The following is a 26,004-nucleotide window of genomic DNA, read 5'->3' as shown; positions in this document are numbered from 1 at the left end:
GAGAGAACCATAGAAGATCATGAGTCGGTTATGGAGGTCCAGTCGAGTTGGGGAATGGACTCTCACTGCTGTCTGTACTTCAGGAAGAATTATGCCAAATATGAGTTCTTCAAAAAACCTCTTGTGAGTGTGAATCTGTGTTTGTTTCAAAACGCATGTTGTCCCGATCATGAATCATTGATTTTGCAGTGGAACAGAGCTTTAGCCAAGCACCCAATCTTATTCAGCATGATTAAAAATTAAGCACAGATTGCTACACAATAGGATCTCCTTTGATTTTTTATTCTTCCGCTTAAAAAATCAAGTACAGATCATTAAATCGTGTGGTTTATTACCAAAGCTAACAAACTTACAGCATTACTTAAAGAATTACTTAAAGAATCCAGATAGTTTACTTATCACCATGTCATCCAAAATGTTGATGTCTTTCTTTGTTCAGTCGAGAAGAAATTATGTTTTTTGAGGAAAGCATTTCAGGATTTTTCTCATTTTAATGGACTTTAATAGACCCCAACACTTAATAGTTTTAATGCAGTTTAAAACTGCAGTTTTAAAGGACTCTAAACGATCCCAAACGTGGCATAAGGGTCGTATCTAGCAATTTTTTTTTTTTTTTTGGCAATAAAAATAAAAATATGCACTTTTAAACCCCAACTTCTCGTCTTCCTCCGATCCTGTGACCACCAGCGCAACCTCATGTAATACGTCATCACGTCAAGAGGTCACGGATGACGAATGCTAAACTACGCCCCAGTGTTTACAAGTGTGGAGAAAGAGGACCGTTCCGACGTTGTTGTATGTTGAATGATACTTATTAATGTCTTTGTGTCAGTTTATTGTTTGAAATGGTCCGCAAATGTGTGTTTCATATATGTCAGACGTGACCTTTCACCGTCATTACGTGAGGTCGCGCTGGCTCATCACACAGCCGGAGGAAGAAGAGAAGTTGTTGTTTAAAAGTGCATTTTTTTTTCTTGCCAAAAATGACAATTGTTTCGTTAGATAAGACCCTTATGCCTCGTTTGGGATCAAATTGAAACTGCAATTTTAAACTGCATAAAACTGTTATGTGTTGGGGTCCATTAAAGTCCATAAAAATGAGAAAAATCCTGGAATGTTTTCCTCAAAAAAAAACAATTTCTTTTTGACTGAGCGAAGAAAGACATCAACATTTTGGATGACATGTTGGTAAGTAAATTATCTGTTTTTTTTTTAGAAAATTGACTAATCCTTTAAAGAGTAATACTGCTTTAGCACTTAAAATATATGATTCAAAGTGCATATTTTCAACCTAGCCTGAGTTTAAAGGAATAGTTTACCCTGCGATGAAAATTAGCTCATATTTTTCTCACCCTCAAGCCATCCTAGTTGTACATGACTATTCTTTCAGACAAACTAAATTAAATAATATCCTGGCTTTTTTAGCTTTATAATGTGCCCTCATCTGAGACGAAGTGATTGGAAATGGAACGGTTTTATTTAAAACTTTATAAACTGCGGCCGTACGCATGTTCACGAGAGAGCTGAGGTCAGGTGAAAGGCTAAACTCTCACCCAACGACACAAAAACCCATCGCTTCATCTCAGAAGATATTTAAAAACTGCATGAATTGATGGATGCGCGTTTGGAGCTTTATATACTATCTCATATACAGCTAGGATGACTTGAGGTTAAATAAAACATGGGGTAATTTATTTTTGGATGTACTATTCCTTTAACATCTATAAAATGTACAGTGTCGTTTTGTGTGTCATGATTATGTTTGGGTCATTACAGGATTTTTTTCCCGAGCACATGGTGTCTATATCGAGTGAAACCAATGGAATCATGAACCACTCACAACTAATCCAGGTGACAAACCTTTTATTGATTATTATCATTAAAGATGTATATGAAGTATTTTTCACTGGCCTATATTTCCGTGTGCTTAATTCTTTCCTCGCCTATTAACAAAGTCGACCACACAACTACTTTTCCCATTTTAGATGCGTTATTTATGCTATGTTAATGCTGTCGCTCAGACTTTTTGCCACTCAGTGGGCGTAACCGTAGTCACTTTCGCCGAAGGTGACGTCACATGCATCCCCTTAATTTCTTAAAAAATACCACATTTTGATAATTGCACCACCTAGTGGATAATAGTGGAAATATGGATTGCCGTAAAATCTCATCATTGGAGGGGAACCTTTTCTCTTAATTGATGAGACAACTCGTCAGTTTGGGGAAAGAGTTCCACTTTATACTGACACCTGTTGATGTGAAACTCTTATTACACCAAGCAAACTAAATTTTCAACTACCCAGACTGATTTAATACAACCTGAACATATGAAAATGCCTTTGATTTGTCAAATAACCTCTGGATGTGGCGTTTGTGACTCTCCACCTGCAGACGTTTCTCAGTTCCAGCTCCTGTCCTGAGATCCACGGGTTCCTCCACGCCAAAGAGCACGGCAGGAAGTCCTGGAAAAAGTTTTACTTTGTGCTAAGAAGATCAGGATTGTACTTCTCCAACAAGGGGACATCAAAGGTCGGTTCAAATCTTCACGTAAACCCAGGCATTTGCAGTCTCTTCATGCAGTTAGTTGGTGCAAACTTTCTACCTTCTGATCTCAACACCACAGAGTCTGCAGAGATTTACTTGAATCAATCACAATACCACTTACTCCTACTTATTACTAGTACTGCACGTGTGAATGTGCCTTGAATTGTGAGGTTATACAGAATATGGAGAAGACCTGAAGTAGTTTATAAAAGTTCCATCGCTGATTCCTTGTTTAAAGATGTGATTGTAAGATCTAACAGTGCGGCTTTATGGGGCTTAGCTCAGTAAAACTGGTAAAGCTGGATTTTGTGTTACACTTTTGGTATGCCAAGCACTGAACCCTTTCAGTCACACAACAGGTGAGCTCTGTACCTGCAGAAGACTGTGCCAGATAGCAATGCCCTTTTCTTCCTTGTTTTTACAACAACAGAGCTTTTGTTCAGGGCATAAGATGTCCTGGCTCTTTACTTTATGATATAATTGTGTTTTTTGCAAAGTAACGCCTTGAAAACTGGTTTATTTGTCAACATTGTCCAACAAAAGATGTGTTTATCACAGGATAATTCATTTTATTGCTTACCAAATTATATACATGGTTGTATCTAATTCAATTTTTACATTTGATGCACTATTTAAAAATTCCCTGTATCTTAAATACACATCAAATAATGTTGCGCTTAGTGCTGGGCGATTTGGCCTAAAAATAAAATCTCCGATTTTATTTTTTTTAATTCGACTTCCGATTTTTTCCGATTTTTCCCCCCCACTTATTAAGAAAAGCAATAAGTACAAACGGCAGACAACTTAAAGCAAATTTTGCTTTTATTTGATCAAAAGCAAGACAAATGATTTTATTCCTTTCTTTGGAACAAACTTCCCACTTTCGCCGGTAGCCATGTTGTCGCTTGCTGTTGCCGTTTCATGTGTTTGTGCTATGATGATGATGTTGTCGCTTGCTGATGCTGTTTCACGTGTGCTATGATGTTGTTGATGTTGCTATAATAACGCTACGGAAGCCCCGGGCAGCCAAAAATGCGCCATTACAAAACAATCGAATTACTTATTTTTTAAATCGCCCACAACAAAAAATTCGAATTAATTCATTAAATCGATTTTTCGCCCAGGCCTAGTTGCGCTTTTGCATATTTTGACAAAGTAACACTTTAGCTGCGTCCAAAATTGCCTGCTTCCCTACTATATATTAGGCGAAAAGCAGTAGGTGAGGCAAGTAGTACGTCTCAATTCATAGTATTCGAAAAACATTAGGCGAAAAGTACCCGGATGACCAACTACTTCCGACAAGATTTTGAAGTGTGCATTCGATGAACACTTGAACCCCCAGGAGAGGAATCACCCAATAAAGTAGAGAGAGAGGCATCGTCATATCCAAAAATGTTGGAAAGCAGTAATGCAGATCTGTCTTTATTTATTCAATTCAATTCAATTCAATTTTATTTATATAGCGCTTTTCACAAAAGTCAATTGTTTCAAAGCAGCTTTACATAAATAGAAGCAGTGAAAAGCACAGAAAACGACAGATAGCACAACAGAATACATGATAGCATGAGCAGTTAAATTTGCTGCGGCTATGACTCAATATTATAAGTGCACGTATTACTAAAGCAACGTATAGAAGAGCAAGCTAGGTAAAGCCCAAAAAGGCTGCCTCCCCGGGGTGAAAAACCCCCTAGGAGAAAAAAAACCCCGGGCTTTTATCCGAGGAAAAATAAGTCCTAGGAGGGAAAAACCCTTGGGAGAACGGAAATGGAGATTTAGCGGAGATTAAGCGGTTCTGCCGGTGATCGTTGGTCAGGTATCAGCTGGGCATAACGTTGAAGGACGGCCAGTAGATCAGAGGTGTGCCGACTTTCACATCTACCGGGACTGGGTCTGGGTCGAGTCGAGGACGAGACAGGGAGAGAAAAACAAAATCGTATTAGCGTAGCAGCCGTTCATATGTATTGAAGTGTCACACAGTGATGTGGTTTAACTCAGCTTAGTTCCAGACAGACTAAATATTGCGGCATAATTATGTTATCCACAGTTGAGGATTTAGCAAATTGGGGGCCCAATGCGAGGGTATATATGGTAAATAAGGGTCACCTTCCGATCTTTAAGAGAAAATGAAACCTGACGACCCGTTTGACTAAGGCCTAAAGCCCCACTGTCGTCGTTAATGCAGGTTCAGTGGCAAACGGGTCTATATTGTATACCATTTACAGGACCAGGAGAAGACGCCAAAAACATCGCAACCCGACCATACGTGTTAACCCGTTTGACTAAGGCCGGAAGCCCCACTGTCGTCGTTAATGCAGGTTCAGTGGCAAACGGGTCTGTATGGCATACTATTCATAAGACTTATGATAGCGCCAAAATCGCAACCCGACCATACGTGCCAACCCGTTTGACTAAGGCTGGAGGCCCCACTGTCGTCGTTAATGCAGGTTCAGTGGCAAACGGGTCTGTATGGCATACTATTCACAAGACACATGAAAGCACGAAAAACGCAACCCGACCATACATACCAACCCGTTTGACTAAGGCTGGAGGCCCCACTGTCGCCGTTAATGCAGGTTCAGTGGCAAACGGGTCTGTATGGCATACTATTCATAAGACTTACGATAGCGCCAAAATTGCAACCCGACCATACGTGCCAACCCATTTGACTAAGGCTGGAGGCCCCACTGTCGTCGTTAATGCAGGTTCAGTGGCAAACGGGTATGTATGGCATACTATTCACAAGACACACGAAAGCGCGAAAAACGCAACCCGACCATACATACCAACCCGTTTGACTAAGGCTGGAGGCCCCACTGTCGTCGTTAATGCAGGTTCAGTGGCAAACGGGTCTGTATGGCATACTATTCACAAGACACACGAAAGCACCAAAATCGCAACCCGACCATACGTGCCAAACCGTTTGACTAAGGCCGAAAGCCCCACTGTCGTCGTTAATGCAGGTTCAGTGGCAAACGGTGGCAAACTATTTAATGCAATTCATTTTAAGTGTTCATGTAGAAAAGGTTTTTATTTATTTATTTGGTTGGTCTGTGTTATGACCGTGAGTGCTTTGTTCCGTGAAAATAACTATTGCGAGTTAAGAACCTTTACTAGACAAATTATGCGAATGCTTTGTTGAAGAGAAAAGTTTTAAGTCTAGATTTAAAATGATCGACTGTGTCTGATTCTCGGACATCGGTTGGTAAATCATTCCAGAGCTTAGGGGCTAAGTAGGAAAAGGATCTTCCACTTTTAGACACTTTTGATAGTCTAGGGATAATCAATAGGCCAGAATTTTGCGACCGTAGTGTGCGTGATGGATTGTATTCTGATAGTAATTCTCTAAGATATGAGGGTGCTAAGCCATTTAAAGCTTTGTAGGTGATTAATGATATTTTAAATTGGATGCGATATTTAACTGGTAGCCAGTGTAAAGATGCCAGAATTGGGCTTATGTGGTCATACTTCTTAGATCGAGTAAGTACCCTTGCAGAAGCGTTTTGAACTAGCTGAAGCTTGTTGACCTGATTTGAATGGCATCCCCCGAGTAGCGAGTTACAATAGTCTATTCTAGAGGTCATAAAAGCATGAATAAGCTTCTCTGCGTCAGATGTAGACAGTATATGGCGTATTTTTGAGATATTTCTAAGATGGAAGAATGCTGTGCGGCAGACGTTGGCGATATGACTATCAAAGGATAAGTTGCTGTCGAACATCACACCTAAGTTCCTAACCGTGGAAGATGGCACCACAGTACAGCCATCTATGTGCAATTTGTAATCTGACATATTATGTTTGTAGCGATTTGGTTCAATAATAAGTACCTCTGTCTTATTGGAGTTGAGCTTAAGAAAGTTATGTGCCATCCAGTCACTAACATCGCTAATGCAGTCTTTTAGCTTAGAAAACGTGTGTGTTTCGCTGGGATGCGAGGAGATGTAAAGCTGGGTATCATCCGCATAGCAGTGAAAACTTATGTTGTGTTTCCTGATAATGTCTCCTAGGGGTAACATGTATAACGAGAACAGGATAGGACCTAAAACTGATCCCTGCGGTACACCGTATTTAACCAGGGAGTGATATGACTCTTCCTCATTTACATAAACAAAGTGATAGCGATTGGTTAGATATGACCTAAACCAGGCTAGCGCCTGACCACTGATACCAACATAGTTTTCTAGTCTATTGAGTAGGATTCTGTGGTCTATTGTGTCAAATGCTGCACTAAGGTCTAGTAATATAAGAATTGAGATTTCACCACGATCGGATGTTAATAGGAGGTCATTTGTAACTCTAAGCAACGCTGTCTCTGTGCTATGGTGGGGCCTGAATCCTGATTGGAACTTTTCATATGTACTATTATTTGTCAAGAATGTGCGTAACTGGCTTGCCACTACCTTTTCTAATATTTTCGAAAGAAAAGGGAGATTTGAGATTGGTCTAAAGTTATTAAGTTCTCCTTGGTCAAGCTGTGGTTTTTTAATCAGCGGTTTAATAACTGCTAGTTTGAAAGCTGTTGGAACGTATCCTATTTCTAGCGATGAGTTAAAGATATTTAGAACCGGGGTTGACACTACAGGGAATACTTCTTTAAGTAGTTTTGTGGGAACGGGGTCTAATATACAGGACGATGATTTGGATGATGTGACTAGTTTAGAGAGCTCATCTATTGTAGTAGGTTTAAATGAATCAAGATGTTCGTATGGTAGTCTAGTGTTAAGTGAACTAATGGGTAGAGTGGTGGCTGCCTGGGTAGCTACGATGTTTTCCCTAATAGCCGAAATTTTGTTAGAAAAGAAGTTCATGAAGTCGTTACTATTGTGTTGAAGTTTACTATTGGTTTCTGTTTGTTCTTTGTTTCTAGTCAGTTTCGCAACTGTGCTAAAGAGGAAACGAGGGTTATTATGATTCTCATTTATAAGCTTGCTAAGATATGTAGATCTGGCGGTTTTAATAGCCTGTCTGTAGTGTTTAACACTCTGTTTCCATGCTGCGCGCCATACTTCTAACTTTGTGTTTCGGTAGTTTCTTTCCATTTTTCTAGCTGCCTTTTTAAGGGCTGCTGTGTGATGGTCATACCATGGAGCTGGTGGTTTTTCTTTGAATCTCTTTTTTCGAATGGGAGCAACGGCATCCAATGTGTTAGAACAGACATTGTTTAGGTTTTCTATTTCAATATCTAGATCGTCACAGTTATCTGCTACATGTTTCATTTGGGACAGGTCTGGAAGAGTGCTAATAAAGCTATCTTTAGTGGTGGAAATTATTGTTCTGGCTAGTCGGTAGCATGTTGTAGATTGAGTGATCCTATCTAGAAGTACAGTGTATGACACAAGGTAATGGTCAGAAACTGCATCACTCTGAGGTGATATTTCGACGTCATTAATATTGAGTCCGAGTGACAGAATTAAGTCTAATGTGTGATTACGAGTATGCGTTGGCCCTGTCACGTTTTGTCTAATATTGAGAGAATTTAGAACATCTATAAACGCACGTCCTAATGCGTCTTTTGGGTTGTCCACATGGACATTAAAATCACCAACAATAAGAGCTTTATCTACAGTGACTACAAGCTCAGATAGGAAATCTGCTATTTCATTAAGGAAATCTGCATGGTGGCCCGGTGGTCTATAGATTGTCGCTAAAGCAAAAGAAAGCTGTTTGTGGTTACGATCAGTTATTTCCATATTTAACAACATTACTTCAAATGATTTAAATTTTAGCTCAGATTTTTGGTTTACTTTAAACATTGTGTTGTATATTGTAGCTACACCACCCCCTCTCCCCTTTAATCGAGGTTCGTGTTTATAATAATAGTCTTGTGGGGTGGATTCATTTAAACTAATGTAGTCGTCTGCTTTAAGCCAGGTTTCTGTTAAACAGAGTACATCTAAGTTTTGGTCTGTAATTATTTCATTGACAATAGGTTCTTTATTGGTAAGCGATCTAATGTTAAGAAGGCCGAATTTTAAGATTCGAGATTCATCTGTTAATGTATTGTTTTCTAATTTTATTTGAATCAGATTTGTACCAGATGTAACAAGCGGTGCCCTGTATTTATTTGTTCGGGGAACAGATACAGTTGAAATGTGCTGATATTTCGGTAAGATTGACTCGAAGTGCTGGGATATAAGTGGTCTTGACATATCACGGCAGCTAACAGATGGACGGTTAAGCCGATCCGTCTGTTTCCTGACCTGGGCCCTGGATAGTCATACTATATCAGAATTAAGACTATTGATCAGATTTTTAGTGAGTATAGCACTTCCTTCCGATGACGGATGAAGGCCATCTCGGGTTAGGAGAAATGGTCTTCCCCAGAAATGCTTCCAATTGTCTATAAACCCTACATTATGCTGAGGGCACCACTTTAACATCCATCCATTGAGAGACACTAATCTACTATGTGTTTCATCTCCCCGGTAGGCGGGGAGGGGACCAGAGCATATTACATTGTCTGACATTGTTTTTGCAATTTCACACATCTCCTTAATATTATCTTTGGTGATTTCCGACTGGCGGAGCCTAGTGTCATTCGTGCCGGCGTGAATAACAATCTTAGAAAACTTCCGCTTAGCATTAGCCAGCACTTTAAGTTTGGATCTAATGTCAGACGTTCTGGCTCCCGGTATACAGTCGACTATGGTGTTTGGAGCCTCAATGTTAGTGTTCCTGAGTATAGAATCTCCAATGACCAGGGCACTTTTAAAAGGTGTTTCCGCTGGTATACTCCTTAGGGGATCGAATCTGTTAGAAATTGTCGTTACGTTATGGGTCTTAGAAGGACGCCTTATATGACTATGCCGCCTAACAGTCACCCAGTTTGACCGCCGACTTGACTCTGATGACGGAACCGAGCCATGTGTATTTTGATAAACACTATGCGCGCTCGATACAGTATTTGTAATATTTATATTAGCATCTGATGTCGGAACCGAGCCATTAGTCTTTTCGCTCGATAGATTATTTGCGACAGTAACATTAGCGGTTTTGCTATCCTCAACTAGCGTTCGGATGCGCGATTCTAGTTCAGCAACCTTCTCAGTTAACCTTAATACTTCAATACACTTAGTGCATGTAAACCCCTCTATGCTAACAGCAGAAGCTAAACTATACATGTGGCAAGTAGTACATGTTACAATAACAAGCGGAGTCTTACCGCTTTCATGCTGGGCGATGGCGTCTTCGTTTACCCGAACGCGGTCCCCGGAGCTGCATCGCTTAATCTCCGCTAAATCTCCATTTCCGTTCTCCCAAGGGTTTTTTCTTCACACCATTCCATTATCTATGGCTATATTCATGGCAAGAACTTTAGGAGGAACAGGAGTACCCGGAGTAAACCCACACTAACACAGGGAGAACATGCAAACTCCACACAGAAAAACCACCTGACCTAGCCGGGGTCAAACCGGGGACCTTCTTGCTGTGAGGCAATAGTTCTCCCCACTGAACCACTAGGAACTTTATCTAGTCCAGTATGCGATTTCAGACGCAGGTCTTCTGCACATCACCTAGTTTATATTTTATCTCAAGCATGCTTACATTAAAAAAAGTGTCCGGATCGAATATTGTAGAAGTCGGGGAGTACAATCAGATCCGATACCAACACGGACCTGAACTGTCATGGCAGCTTGGCGTAAAGCGCGACTTGCTGAGCAACATGAATTTACACAAAGTTGCACTTTAAATTGTCCAAAGTTACACCTTCAATTTAATTTTGAATTTTTGTGTGGATTAACTAAACATTTTGCTACTAGAGTCTGTTTGAAACATTTAAATAAAAATGAAGCAGTAGTATTGCACAATGTTTCATTACGTCTCCAATTATTTGCACAGTAAAACGTTTGAGTTCTGTAGCTCTGTTTTAGCACAATGCTTTTTGTAGGGCTAACAAATGTATTATTTACAGCTTAATTGATTACAAGGGTGATAGAGATGGTATTGGATTGCTATCGTTATCGACAAATACTAAAGGTTGTGGTATCGACATCGGTATCATACATGAAAAAGTGCTATCGGCCCAGCCCTAATTTAATCTAGTTGAGAGGTTTTTATTTTTTGGTGTTCCAGGATTCCTGCTTGTCTGTGAGTCAGAAGTTTAGTTTACGTTTGCTCTTTGTCTCTGTCAGTGTGTAAAACTGAGGTGTATGAAGGTGAGACAAAGCTTTCCTTTGTGTGTTTTTTTCTTTCTTCCCCATCTCTCTTTCTCTCCTTCTCGGTCGCTCTCTCGCTCTCCGTTTTCTCTCGATTCACTTCACTACTAGTGGTTGTGAGATAAAGTTCCTGCCATTATGGCATGTTTCTGTGTTTTTCAGGTCATGGATATGCATATTACACCCTTGCTGTAACTCAGTACTGTGTCTGTCTCTGTCTGGAGGAGGAGACAGCAGACTTATTTACAGTAGTTTGATCTTGCTGGATAGTTTTCAATTTAACTTTAGAAGATTTAGAAGAAATCATTTCAAACATCAAAACAAAAAAGGTTCTGTGTTTTTAAATGAAATGATTGCATAATCTGAATGTGAGGTCAAACATTTCTCCTCAGATTCTTCTGAGACTATAGGTTGGTCTCTCCTCGTCACCTCTCTTGAGAGGCTGTAAATGGTCACACATTCTCTATATTACATTACAAATTCCACGCATGTCTCTTCTGTCCTGATGGTCTGACAGATGCCATGCATAGCTCTCATGTTTGAATTCATCCCATGCTACACCACAGGCTTAATGCTGAGACCGAGGCTCACGCTCGGATGGAATGCGACACACGCCCCTTGCACCCTCACACGCCCTGCAAACAGTGTATCACACACACACACCTCGCACACTCCCAACTGGTGCACACCACATGCACTCATCACACACTCATGCCCACAAATACTAACACACCTCACAAACTCACATACCCCTTGCAACACCTGTCACACATTCACACCCCTTGCACACTCACACAACCTCGGCACACCACTTGCACACTCACCTCTGGCACACTCACACACCCCTTACACACCTCTCGGATGGAATGCGACACACGCCCCTTGCACCCTCACACGCCCTGCAAACAGTGTATCACACACACACACACACCTCGCACACTCCCAACTGGTGCACACCACATGCACTCATCACACACTCATGCCCACAAATACTAACACACCTCACAAACTCACATACCCCTTGCAACACCTGTCACACATTCACACCCCTTGCACACTCACACAACCTCGGCACACCACTTGCACACTCACCTCTGGCACACTCACACACCCCTTACACACCTCTCGCATGTACCCATCACACACTCATGCCCACAAATACTAACACACCACACAAACTCACATACCCCTTGCAACACCTGTCACACATTCACACCCCTTGCACACTTACAAACCTCTTGCACACTCACACACCCCTTGCACAATCACACGCCCATCACACACGCATGCCAGACAAACACTAACACACCACACACACTCACACACCCCTCGCATTACCTGTCACACATTCACACCTCTTACACACTCAAACACCCCTTGCACACCTTGTGCACACACCCATCACAGACTCATGCCCCACTTACACACCACACACACTCACACACCCCTTGCAACACCTGTCACACATTCACACCCCTCGCACACTCACAACTGGTGCACACCACACGCACCCATCATTCACTCATGCCCACAAATACTAACACACCACACAAACTCACATACCCCTTGCAACACCTGTCACACATTCACGCCCCTTTGCACACTCACACACCCTCGGCACACCACTTGCACACTCACACACCTCTGGCACACTCACACACCCCTTGCACACCTCTCGCACATACCCATCGCACACTCATGCCCCACAAAAACTAACACATTACACACACCCCTCGCAACACCTGTCACACATTCACACCCCTTGCACACTCACACACCTCTTGCACACTCACACACCCCTTGCACACTTTTCGCACACTCACATGCCCATCACACACTTATGCCACACGAACACTAACACACCACACACACTCACACATCCACCCACCCCTCGCAACACCCGTCACATATTCACACCCCTTGCACACTCACACACCTATTGGACACTCACACACCCCTTGCACACCTCTCGCACACTCACACATCCATTGCATACTCATGCCCCCAAAAAACTAACACACCACACACAGTCACACATGCCTCGCAACACCTGTCACACATTCACACCCTTGCACACTCACACACCCCTTGCACACTTCTCGCACACTCACACACTACTTGCACACACTCAGAACACCTGTCACACATTCACACCCCTTGCACACTCCTCGCACACTCATACTCAGTGCACACTCACAAACTCACACACCCCTTGCACACTCAAACACCCCTTGCACACCTCTTGGACACTCACACTCAGTGCACACTCACATACCTCTTGCACACTCACACTCGGTGCACACTCACAAACCTCTTGTATATCACACACCCCTTGCACACACAGAAACTCACAGACCCCTTAAACACTCACACACCAGACACCCCCTTGCACACTCACAAACCAACAGATCCTTTACACACTCACACACCACACAGACCAATTACACACTCACACAAGCCCCTTGCACATACCAGACACACCAATCGCAGACTCATGCCCCACAATCAATAACACACCACACACACACGCACGCACGCACGCACACACACACACACACACAAACCCCTCGCAACACACGTCACATATTCACACCCCTTGCACACTCACACACCTCTTGCACACTGACACTCATACCTCTTACACACTTGCACACCTCTCGCACACTGGCACACCTCTTGCACACTCCGACTCACAAACCTCTTACACATCCACACACACACCCCTTGCACACTCAGACATCCTTTGCACACCCATGCCCCACACACAGATGTTGTGTTTCAATGTTTTATGGGGACATTCTATAGACTTGTATAACCTAACCCTCACAGAAAACTTTTACTTTTTTAGATCAGCATCATTTAGTTTGATTGATAAGCCTCATAAATCCTCATGGGGATCAAAAAGTGTATTCAAAAATATTCCTTTTATGCTGTGTCAGTCCTGTGGTCCTGTAGCTCAATTGGTACAGAGTTGCGTTAACAGCGCAAAGGTTGTGGGTTTGATTCATTGATAAATGTACCCGGAAAGTCGCTTTTGATAAAAGTGTCTACAAAATGCATAAAGGTAAATGTAAATAAATCAACTTAGCAAGCTTAGAAATAAAAAACTTTTATAAAGTAAAAACTAATTCAGTTAAATGTTTATTTGATTTTGTGCTTCTGGTCATACAATCATTTTTTCAATAGAGGAAGAATTCTACAGTAATTTTGTAGATTAGTTTTGGAGGAATGTCGGCTTCCTTTTCAGCTTACTGTGTTTGTATACTTGCTAATGAAGCTGAATGTTATGAGGAATGTAATTCATATCATTTATTATCTTCCCTGTGAAGGAACCGAGACACCTGCAGTTTATTTGCGAGTTCACCGAAAGCGACATCTACACATTATTAAGCGCCAGAAAAGTTTACGGAGCCCCTACAGACTACGGATTCTGTGTGAAGGTAAATCTTGACGTGGACATTTAATCACTTAAGGCTTTTTTCACTCCAGTGTGCTTTGAGATCACAATACACGGTTAGCAGAGTTTTATAATGTAATGAGGCCAATTAAGTTTCAGATTTATGGTCTAGTGTGGGTTATATAAAACTACAATCAAACAATCTGTCTGGCTCCTTATCTTCTGTGAACTTTGTCATCTTTATTCAGCGTCAGACATTTAGTGTGAAAGTTTAATATTAGTAAATATATACGGCCGTGGAAAAAATTAGGAGACCACTTCAGTTTTGCATTTAACCTCTTCAACCCTGAGGACCCTGTCCCGGGTCCAAAATTTCGTATTTTGACTTAATATAAAAGATTCTTTTAATCTTTAATGCTCCGTCATGGACCCCAGTAACACATATGAGATACTGTTTGAAAGCTTAGAGTCTCTACTTTCTGCAGATATGCATCACTTTGACATATCTTTTACTGTAAGAAAGTTATTTACACTTAATTTACACTATCACCCCCCCAATATTTTTTGATATCATATAATATTCACATATTTCATATTTTTCAAAAATGACAAACATGGGCAAGTCTTATATCAAATGAAAGCTCTCACTCTCAGGAATAAGGCTACAGCATTATTTTTGTTCTAATATCAACACATATCCAACAATCATCGAATAAATAATAAGGTAAAAAATGGTCTTTTGTAAACATATGTGAAACTTGAGTGTGAACTGCCTCAGATAGCACATATAGCCACAAATGATACACCATCTTTTATTTTAGGTCCTACTCTAAACAATGAGTCCATTCACAGCATTTTCTTTGGTTGTTTGCATAATTAATCCCTAGCTTTTTATTATATGTGCAAAACAAAAAATTAATATTTTTATGAAAAATGTATTTCCGCACCCTTCAGTAAAATAAGAATATCTTTTGAATGCGACATGATAAAGAGTTCATTCTTTTTTTGGTTGTTTACTGTCTGCTGCTGCTAACAACCAGAACTGTCTGCAGTCTGCTAGAGCATCCAGAACCAGAGTTATACACTATCAAAGACAGTATTTACAACATAAAAAATAAAATTTGGTGTTTCATCATATGAAAAACAACATAAATAACAATATTTGTCACAAACAGCAGCTTTTTATGTAACTTCAAAGGGTTTTCTTTAAAATGATATAAAGAAATTGCATTTATTCCACTGTATGTGGTTATGGTAGCACTTCAAATGTTTTTTGGCAGAAATTGTACACCATAAGCGTATTATTCCTCCCATCAGTTGGAGTAAAATAACTTTTGCATATATTATGATAGAGAAAAAATTCCTTTTTCCTCTGTAAGCTGACAATTGCTGGAATCAAACAAAACTGTCTGCAGGGACCTGAGATACCCAGGACCAGAGTTATATACTTTCAAATAAAAACTTTAGAAAATAAACATAAAAAGCGCCTATTTATTTTTGTGTTTATTAGAGGCCTGACATCACATACAACCATGTTTAGCACTTTCAACAGTGTTTTATGTAATTTCAAAGGGTTTCCTGTAAAATGATACCAAACTTTTGTATGTAAACCTCTGCATGTGGGTATGGGAAGCTTTTGAAATTGGGTAGGCCAAATCCAGGCGAAAATCCCCAAAATAGCTTCAGGGTGGAAGAAGTTAATCATCATTTCTACATGTATTACAACCATTACTGTCCAGTGTCTGTTAAATTCTGACAAAAGCAAACCTCGTGAGTGACATAAAGTCAGCCAACAACAGTGTAAAAGACGGAGAGGATACCAAGACACATGAAAGATGTGATTAAAAGACAGGGTTAAAACACACCCAATATTTATTTTTGAACGAAATACATGTAAAAACATTAGTATTGTTGTTGAACAATGAATTTGAACTTCATTTTATTGTTCTTCATTTCATTGAGCATCATTTTTGTAATTTGAACAATTTTTATCTCATTTAAATTTTTCAGTAAATAAATGTAAATAAAAACATTATTTTTATTAGGAACTTGACAGAAATGTTGTCAGTAGTTGGCAGAATGAAACAAAAATGATAATTTTAAAACACATACGTATAAATCTGTGGTCTCCAACATGGTGCCCGCGAGTTGCCCGCCAAAGCTCATTCTACCAATGGCCTCAATTTAAATATTTAATTATTATAAATTTTTTGTATTAGCTTGGCTTCTTTTATGTATATTTACATTTTAAACAATGATAAAATAAGTAGACTATATCAAAAAAGTAGCCCTCCAGATTGTTTTTTCCATTGTGGTAGCCGTTGCTCACAAATTAATACATTTAGAAAAACTGAAAATAATATTAAAGTGGTATCTTATTTTTTTCCATAGCTGTATTTCATAAAATGATTGAAATGAGTTGCATTAGTTGTAGTCGGACAGTAGTCGAACCATAACCACCCATTACTCTTTTTTTTTAATGAAAGGCCTCATTTATAAAGCTTGCGTACGCACAAAACGGGACGCATGATGTTTATTAAACTTATAATCATTTTAAATAATCAACGTTGATCATAAATAAATCTTATGCTATGGTTTCTGGGATTAAAGTAACTGTGACTGGTGTTCAAAAATGATTGCAAAATTATATCTAAAGTGTTGACGTTTCTTTTCTCTTCCAGGCGAGCAAGTCGAATGTGTCACGTGATCTGAAACTGCTGTGTGCAGATGATGAACAAACCAGGACATGTTGGGTTACAGCCATGCGCCTCTTTAAGGTGACAACTTTTTCATCTTTCTCTTTAAATTTCACTGTAAACTTTGACCCCATGACATTGTTATGCTGTGCAGAACATTTTTGAGAAACCTCAAAATTCAATTTTTTTAAAGAAAACGTCTGCATAAATAGTAGTTGGCAGTTTCTTAGTTTTTGTACAGTAAACTTGTATAGTTAACCATGGATTGCTTATCAGATTCAGTTTTGGGTGTCTCGCTGGGTTTAAAGTCATGATAATTTGTTGCTTCCTTCACAGTATGGCATGCAGCTTTACAATAACTTCATCCAGCCCTATCAGAAGCAGAAGAGTTCTCCTATGGTGAGTTACAGACACATTGAGATTACAGACAGAAGCTGTAGTCCATAATCCAGCAAAAACACAAGTTAAAATCCATATACAGTAAACAACGACTAATGGCCACTGTGCGGCATCTAGTGGTCAGATTATGAATTGCAGCTAATGGCTCAGTCCACAGTAGAGGTCTTCTCGGGTCCAAAGAAATGAACCCGACCAGAAATGACCCTAGAAAATTAGACAGAGTCTCAACCGAACCAGTGGCAATTTTTTTTTTTACTTGACTGGACCCGAATGTTAACGGCACTGACATGTGTGCAGTCTGCAGCCCCACACGCACCAGTCAGACAGAAAGAAACCAGGTGGCCTTGCAACCAATTTGGCCCGCTGCTCCATTTATTTTCAAGTGTTATCTGACCAAGGTAACCACAAAAATGTGCATTCAAAGTTGAGGTCTGGCTCAATAAAAATTAACTATCGCCAGCCACACAATGTCGCAAGCACTCTTGGCAAGAGGAGGCAAAACGTGAGGTAGCTTGGGTCTTCTCGGGGTCTTTCGGCAAAAATACATTTATTTTAAATTATCCGAGACCCAATGCCGCTTATATTATACCCGACCCGTGTCAGAGGCTCACGTGAAACTTTTAGACCCGAACCGTCTCGGGTCAGACCTCTGCTTTTCGGATTTAAGTGGACCTGTGAAGACCTCTACAGCTCACCCCTCCCTTTCGAAACGCATAGAGATGCTACTGTAGCCGCCACAGGACAGACATCTCATCATCTGAAACAATGTAGTGACAAAACACGTTCTGTAGTGCAGATTGTCCAATTATTGCTACAGTAGAAACATGGCGGCGACTTAAGATAAACAATTTGTGACACCCCTGATGTAGATCAACTATAATTCTGTCAACTGATACACATCAACTTTTTCTCAAGACGGTTTGAAGATGAAATGTGGAAATGTTTTTGTGATATTTCCTCTTGAAATTTGTGTCTTTGCAGAGGAGTATCTCTGAGAACTCTCTGGTAGCGATGGATTTCTCAGGACACAAGAGTCGGGTGATAGAGAACCCATCAGAGGCTCTGTCAGTGGCTGTGGAGGAAGGCCTGTCGTGGAGGGTAACAGTCTCACAATTTTACACATTTTAATTTTTGGGCTATGTTTAGACATCTATTAAATTAAGACAGGCAGTGTTTAGACGACAATTTGATGTCTTTTTTGAAAATAGGCTTATTTTTCAGCTCCCCTAGAGTTAAACAATTGTGGTTTACCGTTTTGGAATCCATTCAGCTGACCTCTGGCTCTGGTGGTACCACTTTTAGCATAGCTTAGCACAATCCATTGAATCTGATTAGACCATTAGCATTGTGCTAAAAAATGACCAAAGACAAATGTACCATGGGTGCACCAGGTGCAATGATATTACCAAGTGCCCGAAATTTCGGGCAGTGTGTAATATCGCTACCCTGCTGCAATCATATTACATCAGCAAAGTCCTTGATTATTACACCAGAATGAGAGTATAGTTCCAAACCATATCTAGAAAATCACAACTTTAAATTTTCCGTCGGTCTTAGTACACGGTGTAACTATAGAAGAGTCAAGTTTAAAATAGGAAAAATATTGAAACTCTTTGGTCTTTTTTGGGTGCGATGCTAATGGTCTAATCAGATTCAATGGATTATGCTAAGCTATGCTAAAACTGGTACCGCCAGACCCGGAGATCAGCTGAATGGATTCCAAAACCATATAACTCAAATGTTTTACTCTAGAGGAGCTGGAAAATGAGAATATTTTTTTTAAAAAGTGGAGTGTCCCTTTAAACGTAAAATTGCTTGCTGGGACTATACTATATGTTACTAGAAGTAATATTAGCCCTGATAACTTAATTCTTATTGTATAGACGCTGAAGACCTTTTAGAAAGAGTTGTTGTTGTTTTAAAGATAATTGAGCACACATGAGATCATGTGAAACAAATGCAGTTTGTAGATGTGTTGTGTAAATATTAATGACATCTAGTGGTGAGATTGCGAACTGCAACCAACAGCTGAGTCCACAGCTCACCCCTCCCTTTCGAAACGCATAGAGAAGCTACGGTAGCCACCATGGGACAAACATGTTGTCGTCTGAGACAACATTTAAATATTTAAGACAACAATAACTGTTTTAAAGCAAATACCTTAATATTGAAGTATACTGAATATGATAAATGCTAAAAAAATCAACATATCGTTTTATCTACATAAACATCAAATAGCATTACGTGCTGTGATGATTTGTAATGCAGTGTGTAATATTTGCTCTCTCTCTCTCTCTCTCTCTTTATCTATCTATCTATCTATCTATCTATCTATCTATCTATCTATCTATCTATCTATCTATCTATCTATCTATCTATCTATCTATCTATCTATCTATCTATCTATCTCTCTCTATCACTGTCCTCCAGAGGAAAAGCTGCCACAGGTTGAGCTCTCACGGCAGTCCATCTACCACTCAGAGCTCCCTGTCCAACTTAGGTCAGCACACACACACACACACACACACTTTTATTCATTATCAAGTGGGTATTTTATTACTTTGTGTTTTTTCATAGACATTTCTTACCTTAAATGTTTCTCCAGCTATCCATGTGGCTCAGCCGTGGTTTCACAGTAAAGTTTCTCGAGAGGAGGCTCAGAAATTAATCACTCAACAGGGCCTCATTGACGGGTACATTTATTTCAGTGTGTTTGTAATGATTGATTTTTTTAGAGTATTAAAAAGCCAAACATTTTATTTATTTTTCCCATAGTCCACTTTTATAACTTTTACATTCATGCATCTGGCCGTAGGTTTGTCACAAATATTTAAATAATCGTCTCATCGCGATTGTTTGACTTAATCGCTGTGATTTTAGATCACCGCAATGATTGCACATCTCTCTAAAAACACAAGGGGGAGCTGAAGCACCTGTTTAAACAAGACCGTGTCTGATAGCGCTCCTTAAAGGTGGGGTGCATGATTTTTGAAAAACCCTTTGGGAGTTGGGCCAAGTACCAAAACACACTTGTAGCCAATCAGCAGTAAGGGGCGTGTCTACTAAGGGGTGGGTCTATCAAAAGAAGGTCCAGATTCTATTGGTGTAGATGCGTGTTTGTTTAGGTGATTTCAAATATCAACATTGACTTTCAGAGATCATGCACCCCGCCTTTAACTGACGGTGTAATGTGATACATTGCAAAGCCTTTCAATACAGGGGAAAGACAGCATTTAAAGAAATGCTGCAAAACTTTCAAAAGCAAATGGGTGCAGCAGGCGCAATGATATTACGCAGCGGCCGAAAAAATCCCCAGCTATTGAAAGTTACCAAGGGGACTATTTTGGGGTGCTGCGTAATATCATTACAGCATTAAAGTCGTTTATTATTACGCCGGAATGAGAGTATAGTTAGGAAATTGTATAATATAGGAAATTATACCACAGTTCTGTTGAATGCTGTTTTCTGATTGGCTGAGAAATGTTCTGTGCATTAATTTCTGATAACCGCACACCTAACTTTTCAAATGTCTTAAAAATAGGCACCAGAGCAATGTTTGTGGTAACCGTGGTATAAGAGGAATAATTGACTCCGGTCCTTTGAATTATTTGAAAATAATGCACACCCGCGGTGTAACAGCACGACGCGAATTACACCTTGGGTTTGCATTATTTTCTTATAATTCAATGGCCCGTCGTCAATTATTCCTTACTTAAAGAATGCTATTCTTAAGGATCTGTAAGGAATTGATTTTTTGCAGCCACTACAGACATGAACTAATATGACCTTAGTACGATTTTCTACTATTTAAGGCCTGTTCTGGTATATGTATGTATATGAATTGAATATCAAAGCAATAAAACAGACAATTAATCGTCAAAGAACTAAAACAGGCAAATAATCACCATAATCGGCACAATTTATTAGACAACTAACCGTCAGCCAAATTTCATAATCATGACAGCCCTACCTGGCAGATGCTTTTATCCAAAGCGTACTTACAAGGTATACATTTGTTTTATATTAGCTGTGTGTCCCCTGAGTTGGAACCCATGACCCTTAGCTATACAGAAGCATATTTACATTGTTATTTTATTTAAGTTTGTTTATTTAGCAATTGCTATCATACAAAGCGCATTTTTAACTTATATTGCTGTATATAAAAAGTATATCTATTTTATATCTAGTCAATACTAAATGTAAATAAAATCATTGTTTCTATATCCTCAGGCTTTTTCTTGTAAGGGACAGCCAAAGTAACCCCAGGGCATTTGTCCTGTCACTGTGCCATACGCAGAGAATCAAACACTTTCAGATCGTACCAGTAAGTCTGAGCCATTACGAATAAACTTTTATTATATATAAGATGGTGAATCTGAGCGTAAATGCTATTAATGTGTGCTTGTGTCAGGTTGAAGAGAACGGCGAGTTATTCTACAGTCTAGACGACGGACACACGCGTTTCACTGACCTGCTGCAACTAGTTGAGTTTTACCAGCTGAACCGAGGCGTTCTCCCCTCGAGGCTAAAACATCACTGTGCCCGTATCACCATCTGAACCGCAGCGCACCCTATAGAGGTCCGTGAGGGTCCCTGCCATGCACCGCGCTCTCATGCGCTTTAAAACACACAGGCGATATTTTTTGGACATCGGTTTGTGCCTTGGATGGGAAACTCAACCCAGTGGAAATCACCAACTTTGTCCAGTAGAGTTTCACCTTCTGCCCGTCTGTACCGATCAACTTTAAGTCTATCTTTACTGATTTATGACGGACCGGTGCTGTCTGTTAGTTGTGGTTGTCATACTTGCATTACTAAAGAGACCGGGTTGGGCACATGGATGACTGAGGACCCTGATATTCACTGAGGGCTGGCTAACCAGAATGTATAATGTCAATCTCACAGCTACTGTCTCTCCTGATACACACACACACACACACACACACAATGGTTGACTTGAAACCAACTTGTTAAGCTACCGATCAAAGTTCATTTTTTAAATTAATAGTAGACTGCGTGAGTCTCCGTTGGGTGTGAACAAACTGAAGCTGGGTGTACGCTGTACGATTGTTGTACTATCAAAATTACGCTTTTGAGTTTAGACTTGACTCGACACTCCACCTTTTTATTTAGTTTGTTTTAAAAAATAAACCGATACAAGAGCAAGAGTTTGCCAGGCTTTCTGCAGTACCGTTTCCATTTTGTGAAAGAGGATAAACATTGACAATCACGACCAAAACTTATTATGGTAAAGTTTAACATCAAAGATGGTTAATAACGCACAATCTGCTTTGGAGTCCAATCTTACAACATCACACAGTGTGCACCCGGCTTAAAAGACATGGTATAGCCATAATCCAAATAAATAATAAGCTGAAACTTTTGGGGTTTGTTGTATTTTGTTAGTCATGTGTCAAAAAATTCAGGTATTTTATACACAAGGCTATAGATGCTTTAGTGAACATGTATGTGCATGCCGTAGACGTCGAAGCGGCATGATTGCGTTTGTCTTGGGCGACACGTTTGGTATTAACCTCTGCTGTACCGCACCATGGAATGTATCATTACCATCCAATGACAGCGATGCTGAACGCGTATCATGCAGTTTACACAGAAGAGCTGTTCGCTCGGACGAAGAATGTGTGAGAATAATCATGTGACTTATAAATGATTGCAGAACTCAATTGTTGTACATTGAAACTGTTTGTTTTATAGACACAAGAATTCAGGTAAATGGTGTTTTATACCTGAATTTGTACATTGTAAAATGATCAAAACTTGTATGTGCCGAGTTTCCAAAAGACAACAAATGCATTGTTTGTCTAAAAAATGATAAATTATGTGTGATTTCTGAATATCCAATATAATGGAACAAAAGATGTATTGAACAAATAAGCATCTGAAATAATTTAAGCACTATCAACGAATATGGTAAACTTCAGTGTCCATTTACTTTATTGAAGCATTATAGCCACAAATACCCCTTTGTGTGAACTTTTATCTCATAAAATTAATGAAGCATGCAAACTTGGTCGTTTTGAACCTTATTAACAAACCTAAATTAATTATTAACTCATTTTAATTACCAAAAATTTTATGTTTAGCACACAACCCTATTATTAATACATGAACTTTGCCCCATTACACTGCACAATCCATTTAAAATATGACACCAGGAAATAACATCAACAAATCTTGCACAAATTGACACAATTACACATTTTTACATGTATTTAGCTCAACTATTCAACCCTGTTACCAAACATTAGATGTTCTTTAAACTTATATTTGCTATAAATGATTAACTGTAAACCAGATCAAACCCATTAGAGTTTAATATAATATGTTGTCTCAATATTCGGTAATAGGGTTAAATGGTATAGACCACCTTGAAACTAAATGTATGATGAATATAAAATTTACTTTGCCTCGTGAATTTGATGATAAACATTTGCTAAAAGTTAAGCAATTTTCACTTCATTAGTTCTGTACCTTTTCGTGAAAAGGGCTGTTTATGAAATGCACATTTATCAACGTCCATTTGACTGTTTTTTTTAGAGAAACTGTTTGTTTGTTTGATCTTTTCCGTGTATGTTTCTTGTAGATTGACTTCAGTATGATAATTTGCGTATTAAAGCAAAAAAGGAAAAAAATACAAAAGCATTTAAAAACTGTTAAGATGGTCAAGGTTTATAATTGCACTGTAGTTGAAACACTGTAACTTGATTTGTTTTGTTGACGCTTATCCAAGATTTCATTTCTCTGACTGTTTTTTTTTTTTAATGATGTTTTATTGATATTTTGTTATTGCTGTCATGTCCCTCCTCTGTTCTGACATACAGACATGTGTTCTGCATCTGAATCTGTATATTAATCTGAATGATGGATATGAAATGACCAGGATTATATACTTGATGTTCTTTTCTAGAGCACATTTATCAGGTTTTGTGAGATTTCCTAATACAGATGAATTAACCCAGACGTGCTTCTGATAGAGTCTATTCAGTATGGGTTCAAATCTTTTTTTTGTACTTTTTTGTATTTCTGTTATTTTATGTAAATGTAAAACTTAAAACTCTACCGTTTGTTTCCCATTTGTTTATTGACACTGACAGCAAATAAACTTGAAACACCCCTTTCCATCCAGAATGACCTCATATGTTATATGTATTTATATGTGGTATTTCCCCATATTTATTTATATATACAGTCTTGTTCAAAATAATAGCAGTACAATGTGACTAACCAGAATAATCAAGGTTTTTAGTATATTTTTTTTTTGCTACATGGCAAACAAGTTACCAGTAGGTTCAGTAGATTCTCAGAAAACAAATGAGACCCAGCATTCATGATATGCACGCTCTTAAGGCTGTGCAATTGGGCAATTAGTTGAATTAGTTGAAAGGGGTGTGTTCAAAAAAATAGCAGTGTGGCATTCAATCACTGAGGTCATCAATTTTGTGAAGAAACAGGTGTGAATCAGGTGGCCCCTATTTAAGGATGAAGCCAACACTTGTTGAACATGCATTTGAAAGCTGAGGAAAATGGGTCGTTCAAGACATTGTTCAGAAGAACAGCGTACTTTGATTAAAAAGTTGATTGAAGAGGGGAAAACCTATAAAGAGGTGCAAAAAATGATAGGCTGTTCAGCTAAAATGATCTCCAATGCCTTAAAATGGAGAGCAAAACCAGAGAGACGTGGAAGAAAACGGAAGACAACCATCAAAATGGATAGAAGAATAACCAGAATGGCAAAGGCTCAGCCAATGATCACCTCCAGGATGATCAAAGACAGTCTGGAGTTACCTGTAAGTACTGTGACAGTTAGAAGACGTCTGTGTGAAGCTAATATATTTTCAAGAATCCCCCGCAAAGTCCCTCTGTTAAAAAAAAGGCATGTGCAGAAGAGGTTACAATTTGCAAAAGAACACATCAACTGGCCTAAAGAGAAATGGAGGAACATTTTGTGGACTGATGAGAGTAAAATTGTTCTTTTTGGGTCCAAGGGCCACAGGCAGTTTGTGAGACGACCCCCAAACTCTGAATTCAAGCCACAGTACACAGTGAAGCATGGAGGTGCAAGCATCATGATATGGGCATGTTTCTCCTACTATGGTGTTGGGCCTATTTATCGCATACCAGGGATCATGGATCAGTTTGCATATGTTAAAATACTTGAAGAGGTCATGTTGCCCTATGCTGAAGAGGACATGCCCTTGAAATGGTTGTTTCAACAAGACAATGACCCAAAACACACTAGTAAACGGGCAAAGTCTTGGTTCCAAACCAACAAAATGAATGTTATGGAGTGGCCAGCCCAATCTCCAGACCTTAATCCAATTGAGAACTTGTGGGGTGATATCAAAAATGCTGTTTCTGAAGCAAAACCAAGAAATGTGAATGAATTGTGAAATGTTGTTAAAGAATCATGGAGTGGAATAACAGCTGAGAGGTGCCACAAGTTGGTTGACTCCATGCCACACAGATGTCAAGCAGTTTTAAAAAACTGTGGTCATACAACTAAATATTAGTTTAGTGATTCACAGGATTGCTAAATCCCAGAAAAAAAAATGTTTGTACAAAATAGTTTTGAGTTTGTACAGTCAAAGGTAGAAACTGCTATTTTTTTGAACACATCCCTTTCAACTAATTGCCCAATTGCACAGCCTTAAGAGCGTGCATATCATGAATGCTGGGTCTCATTTGTTTTCTGAGAATCTACTAAACCTACTGGTAACTTGTTTGCCACGTATCAATAAAAAATATACTAAAAACCTTGATTATTCTGGTTAGTCACATTGTACTGCTATTATTT

The 26,004-nt window shown here is 39.3% G+C and overlaps 1 protein-coding gene across 3 annotated transcripts in view; it reads left to right on the top strand.

Moving 5' to 3' along the window:
• grb14 (growth factor receptor-bound protein 14) overlaps positions 1-24,338 on the top strand; it is an 83,573-nt gene extending 59,235 nt beyond the window's left edge. For all 3 annotated transcript variants that reach the window (XM_065252338.2, XM_073811924.1, XM_065252339.2), the window contains 11 exons: positions 2-123; positions 1,777-1,851; positions 2,392-2,529; positions 14,027-14,137; positions 16,776-16,871; positions 17,127-17,189; positions 18,171-18,287; positions 19,620-19,689; positions 19,795-19,882; positions 21,420-21,513; positions 21,601-24,338. In XM_065252338.2, the coding sequence (XP_065108410.1) occupies positions 2-123; positions 1,777-1,851; positions 2,392-2,529; positions 14,027-14,137; positions 16,776-16,871; positions 17,127-17,189; positions 18,171-18,287; positions 19,620-19,689; positions 19,795-19,882; positions 21,420-21,513; positions 21,601-21,747 (1,121 nt within the window). In that variant the 3' untranslated portion in view covers positions 21,748-24,338. The remainder of the gene's footprint in view (position 1; positions 124-1,776; positions 1,852-2,391; positions 2,530-14,026; positions 14,138-16,775; positions 16,872-17,126; positions 17,190-18,170; positions 18,288-19,619; positions 19,690-19,794; positions 19,883-21,419; positions 21,514-21,600) is intronic.
• Positions 24,339-26,004: the final 1,666 nt, after the last annotated feature.

Source organism: Paramisgurnus dabryanus, chromosome 15, assembly GCF_030506205.2.
Source record: "Paramisgurnus dabryanus chromosome 15, PD_genome_1.1, whole genome shotgun sequence".
Taxonomy (NCBI): domain Eukaryota; kingdom Metazoa; phylum Chordata; class Actinopteri; order Cypriniformes; family Cobitidae; genus Paramisgurnus; species Paramisgurnus dabryanus.
This window is presented reverse-complemented; position numbering and strand designations above follow the sequence as displayed.